The 5,615-nt window shown below is 34.2% G+C and overlaps 1 protein-coding gene and 1 pseudogene across 1 annotated transcript; both read left to right on the top strand.

Moving 5' to 3' along the window:
* The first annotated feature begins 1,390 nt into the window (after positions 1–1,390).
* On the top strand, positions 1,391–3,021 carry LOC112741231 (probable F-box protein At4g22030; annotated as a pseudogene).
* Positions 3,022–3,782: 761 nt separating this feature from the next.
* Positions 3,783–5,309, top strand: LOC112741230 (probable F-box protein At4g22030). The gene has a single exon (XM_025790118.3). It carries the CDS (start codon positions 4,036–4,038, stop codon positions 5,275–5,277), a length of 1,242 nt encoding a protein of 413 aa, XP_025645903.1. The 5' UTR covers positions 3,783–4,035; the 3' UTR covers positions 5,278–5,309.
* Positions 5,310–5,615: the final 306 nt, after the last annotated feature.

The raw sequence follows: 5,615 nt of genomic DNA, 5'->3' as shown, positions 1-5,615 counted from the left end.
ACTATTTCAAATATCAATGTCAAATTATATTCTTATTTGTTGACTATATATAAACAACCTTAATTTCAAAGAATACATCTTTTAAATTAAAAGTCATCTTCAAACATGTTTACCAGAAGTTTTCTTTATCTTCGATAGAATTTTTTTTATTATTTAATTAATTTTACTGACCAATAGAATTTATATTATTGACCAACTTGATTTAAATAAGTCAATAAGAAACAAAAGAAGTATACAACTGATATTGCCACATAAAAAGATATGAAAAAAGAAGTAAAATTATTTTTTAACACATTTTCAATTATATATACAACAATGCTAAAAACCAAGAGGATACCAGTCAAAAACCAGCAAAATGCTTCTAGGTAAATTTAAAATTTCTACGTGGATGGTGTTTATGCTAGGCATTAGGATGTTTCTTCTACTAAGTATCAGAATGTTTCTTTTTCATACTAAATGGATGTTCTTTTATATATTTTATAAATTTTTTTATATACTAAGAATCAGGATTGTTAGAAGTTTTGTGATTCTCGCCCCTATTTCTTCAATCGTATCATTCAGAATTTTAATTTGGGGTGAGAAACAATTAATATCAAATATTATAAATTAAAAACAAATATAATTATAAATTAGTTAAATTGTTTACTTTTTGGCTGATTATCTCTTGATTCCATATACTTTTACTTATATATATTAGTATTCATATCTGCTCATCAACATAACCATTATTATATAATCCAATATCATTAAATTTATGCCCTTGTATATGTCTCATATAAAGAGAAATGTACCCAAATAAATCTCATCCTACAAGATCGAGAAAATGTCCTTATTATAAAAACGCGTACATTAAACGGGTATCTAACGTATAATTTAGTCTCTAAATTTACGTAAAAGGAGTGTTAGGGCCAGCAGAATTTATAATGTGTAGTTATTAATTAGTCATTATCAATATTTTTAGTGATATGAGATAACATCTAATAGTATAGAATTATTTAATTTTTTTTATAGTTAAGTGCTAACCAAATTTTAATAAAAATGCTGACCTCTGGACTTTTTCCTTTATCTAATTAAGCGAAAAGTGCATGCTGAATGCATTTCAGAGTGCTAAGTTTCTCATAAAGTCATAATTACGTCAGCATGCAAGCATGGCGACTAAGCTACATACTATGGTCACAATATTTTAATTTGAACAATGAACAGGACGACTTGGTCATCAAGAATAATAATTCAATAAGATGACATAATTGTATATGTTATATGGTATAAAATGGACCCAATCCAATGGTCAATTTTTTCCGTATCTATCTAGCACTTTCTCTTATCTTGTACTTTAGTTCGTTATATATTATTATAAATAGTTAAATACACATACGATGGTAACCAACCTTGTTCTCAATATCTGCATTCAAATCAGTACTATTTTTCCTCCTTAAAGAAAACAAACACAAATAAACACTTGCAATTACAATAATGTCTTCCTTACAATTAGCTTCAAATATGTTACTTAATAACCCTTCATCTTGTTATTGCTCTAATATTAAATCTAAACATTCATCAACACTATCTTTGAAGAGAGTCAACTGCGCTATCAATGTTCCAAAAGCATCAACGAGAAAGCTTGTCAAATTCAAAGAAACAACAGCACCATTATTTGAGAAGAAGAATAATGACAACATCATCAAAATACTACATGATAATGAAGATGATGATGATGCATATCATCGTAAATATACTACAGATTCTTCTGAGGCCACAAACAGCACAATAACAATTCATGAACTCTATGCAGTGTTAGAGGCAGTATCGGAGAGAATTGAAATGCACAACAACATGAAAGAGCAACGTGACAATTGGAACACTCTCCTCTTAAACTCCATCAACATGATAACACTCACTGCCTCAACCATGGCTGGTGTTGCTGCCACCACTCACGATGGTTCTTCTGTTGCCCTCAAGCTATCTTCTGCTCTCTTGTTCACCGCAGCCACGGGGATGTTGCTTGTCATGAACAAGATCCAACCCTCACAACTCGCCGAGGAACAAAGGAACGCCACCAGACTGTTCAAACAGCTCCATAGCCAAATCCAAGCCACAATAATAGCCCTAGTTAACAACAACAATAATAATATTTCCATTGAAGCAGTGAAGGGTGCAATAATTGAGAAGGTTTTGGCACTTGACAAAGCTTACCCTCTTCCATTGTTAGGTGCAATGCTTGAAAAGTTCCCATCAAAGTTTGAACCAGCTAGGTGGTGGCCTAACAACCCTAACAACAACAATAATAATAATTCTCAAGACAACAATAATGGTTGGAACATAGAACTGGAAAGGGAAATGAGGGAGGTGATGGAAGTGGTAAAGAGAAACGACAAAGAGGAGTATGAGAGGCTAGGGAACTTGGCTTTGAAGATGAACAAGGGATTAGCTATTTCAGGACCTTTGTTAACTGGAATTGCAGCAGTTGGATGTGTTGCTTTTCTTGGAGGAGATAACAATGGTGGTATGGTTGGTGTTGTTGCTGGGGCTATGGCTGCTGTGGTGAATGCAATTGAGCATGGAGGACAAGTAGGGATGGTGTTTGAGATGTACAGAAATTGTGGAGGGTTTTTCCAGCAATTGGAAGAGAGAGTTGAAGCCACACTTGAAGAGAATGATTTGAATAAAAGAGAGAATGGTGAGTTGTTTGAGATGAAAATGGCTTTGCAATTGGGAAGAAGTGTGTCACAGCTGAGACAACTTGCGTCAACATCTTATTCCTCTCGTCTACACGCAACTCAGATCGATGAATTTGCCAGCAAACTCTTCTAATTACTTCATTTAATTTGCATATATTTAATTTCTTATTTTTACTTATTCTTTTGTTGTTCTTACTTTGGTGTATTTAATAGAGGAGATGTACATATATACATTAGATGCAGTATCTGAAAATCCAAGCAAGGAGGAGTGTTAGGAGCAGCAACTTTTGTGATTTGTAATCATCAAAAAGTTATCAATAATAATTTTAATGATGTAAAATTAGTATAAAATTTTATCTAATAACTCACTTTTCTTTGTTGATTATATACTGGTTAGAATTTAAAAAAATTGGTGCCTCTAAACTTTTTCTTTTATTTTATTTTATCCATTGATGATAATAACCAATATTCCATACAACACCATTCCCGTATGTGGATGCATTTCATGGTTATTTTATATGTCAAATGAAGCAATTGACAATAATGCAATGATATGTTACTAAAAATTATTTCAAATATACTTCTAAATTTTCCCTTAATTATTGAGTTTAAAAAATAAACTTATAAACACTTTATTTATTACTGTACCCAATGTCAATCATGCAATGATATTTTACTAAGAATTATTTCAATGTTTATTAGTGAATATTGAAAGTGCTCTCTCTATAATAGATTAGTAGTGTAACAGAATTGTATGCATATAACCACTTAAAAATTTTAACTTATGTATATATGAAAATATTTAAGTAAATATAAAAAATTTAATTTATGTATATAATAATAAATTATACTACGTGTACACTAAAATTAGTCATCAAAATCAATCATTAATATAAAATATATATTAAAATATAAATACATATTAAAAATAAATTAAATCATACATATATTTATACATAAATATATTAATAATTAATTTTAACATATAAAAATATTTTTATATAATAATTTATTAACTAATAACAAATTTTTAAATAGAACTATCATCGTCAATCATGGCCTAGAGAACATTGAGAAAAAAGATTGTAAGATGGGTGACTGTTTCAGGATGAGTTGATATTATATTTGACTTTTCTATGGTTTGAGGATGTCATTAACCTTGGAAAACAAGCAAATACTTGAATAATACAAATTCAAAGGGGCCAAAATTAAAGTCAACAGTCACCAGCCGAGTCAACAGTATCCTTACCTCTGACCCATTCTAATCTTCGCTCACACATTACGCACTATATATTATTACAAATTTTCTACAGCAAGACCACCATTATTCAAACACAACAATAACTAACAACAAACAATGGCTTCTTTACAGATCATCGCATCATCATCATCATCATCAGTGTTTTGTTCTTCTTCACAGAGAATCAAATCCTCCATCCAATTCCCAAAGCTCCCTAATGGAGTTCCTTCTTCTTATAATTATGTACCAAGCAGAAAGCTATTTGAGGAGCTCAACGGTTTCCGTTTCACAACCCCACCAACCTTTCAACAAGATTCTTCTTCTTCTTCGTCATCCTCATCGTCATCATCCAACACAAATCAACAACTCTATGCAATTCTAGAGGCTGTAGCTGACAGGGTTGAACTGCACCACAACGTCGCCGACCAGCGTAACAACTGGAACACCCTCCTCTTGAACAACATCAACATGCTCACCCTCACTGCCACCGCCATGGCCGCCATGGCCGCCGCCACACCACTCTTGGAACTCAAGATATCCTCCACGCTCTTGTTCTCCGCCGCCACGGGAATGATGCTGGTGGTAAACAAGATCCAACCCTCCCAGCTGGCGGAGGAACAAAGAAACGCCACGAGGCTCTTCAAGCAGCTCCAGTCTCAAATCGAAACCACAATAGCACTTGGAAACGCTAACCAGGAAGATGTGAAGAAGGCAATGGAGAAGGTTCTGGCACTTGACAAAGCCTACCCTCTTCCATTATTGGGTGTTATGATCGAAAAATTCCCTTCCAAATTTGAACCTGCAGTTTGGTGGCCGCAACAACAACCATTATCACCATCTTCAAAGCGAAGAAGTGGAAGAAGAAATGGGTGGAACGAAGGGCTAGAAAGGGAACTGAAGGACGTGTTGGAAGTGGTGAAGAGAAAAGACATGGAAGACTATGAGAGGCTTGGGAACATGGTTTTGAAGATCAACAAGAGCCTTGCAATTGCAGGGCCATTACTGAGTGGAATTGCGGCGGTTGGTTCTATGTTTGTGAGTGAAGGGTCGTCGTGGGCTGCCATGGTTACGGTTATGGCTGGGGCTTTGGCAACTGCGGTGAATGCGTTGGAGCACGGTGGACAAGTGGGGATGGTGTCTGAGATGTACAGAAACACTGGTGGATTCTTCAGGCTTCTAGAAGATTCGATTGAAGAGGAGGTTGAGGAAGAAAGAGAGAATGGGGAGTTGTTTGAGATGAAAGTGGCTTTGAAGCTTGGAAGAAGCGTTTCACAGTTAAGACAACTTGCAAAAAAATCAGCTTATTCTCGTGTTGAGGGGACTCCCACTAATGATGAATTTGCTAGCAAGATCTTCTAATAATAAAATTAATTCATCTAACAATTCTTTAACTTCATTCATTCTTCATCACTAATTAGATTACTACTAATCATCCTCATCACTTCCAACTCAGTATCATGTTATTAAGTAAGCGTACGTGTGCCTAGGGTAGAGCTCGTCTACTCGATCGGTCCGATCCAAAGCAATTTTCACCAAGTTTGATAGAATCAAACCGAATTTGATCGATTTAATTACATACACACTTTGTATATGTAGCCAGACGGTTAATAATATGTTTAATCGATACAAACCGGTCCGGGGAGAGGGTTTTTTGTTTTACTTGTCCTGTTCGAGATTTAGACTGAAATTTATTATCA

The sequence above is a fragment of the Arachis hypogaea genome, chromosome 14 (genome assembly GCF_003086295.3).
Source record: "Arachis hypogaea cultivar Tifrunner chromosome 14, arahy.Tifrunner.gnm2.J5K5, whole genome shotgun sequence".
In the NCBI taxonomy this organism is placed as follows: Eukaryota; Viridiplantae; Streptophyta; class Magnoliopsida; order Fabales; family Fabaceae; genus Arachis; species Arachis hypogaea.
The sequence above is the reverse complement of the archived record's forward strand: the minus strand, read 5'-3'. Positions and strand labels throughout refer to the sequence as shown.

What these genes read in the sequence shown, in the direction of transcription:
- LOC112741230 (XM_025790118.3), top strand. Translation starts at nt 4,036, where the DNA reads ATGGCTTCTTTACAGATCATCGCATCATCATCATCATCATCAGTGTTT.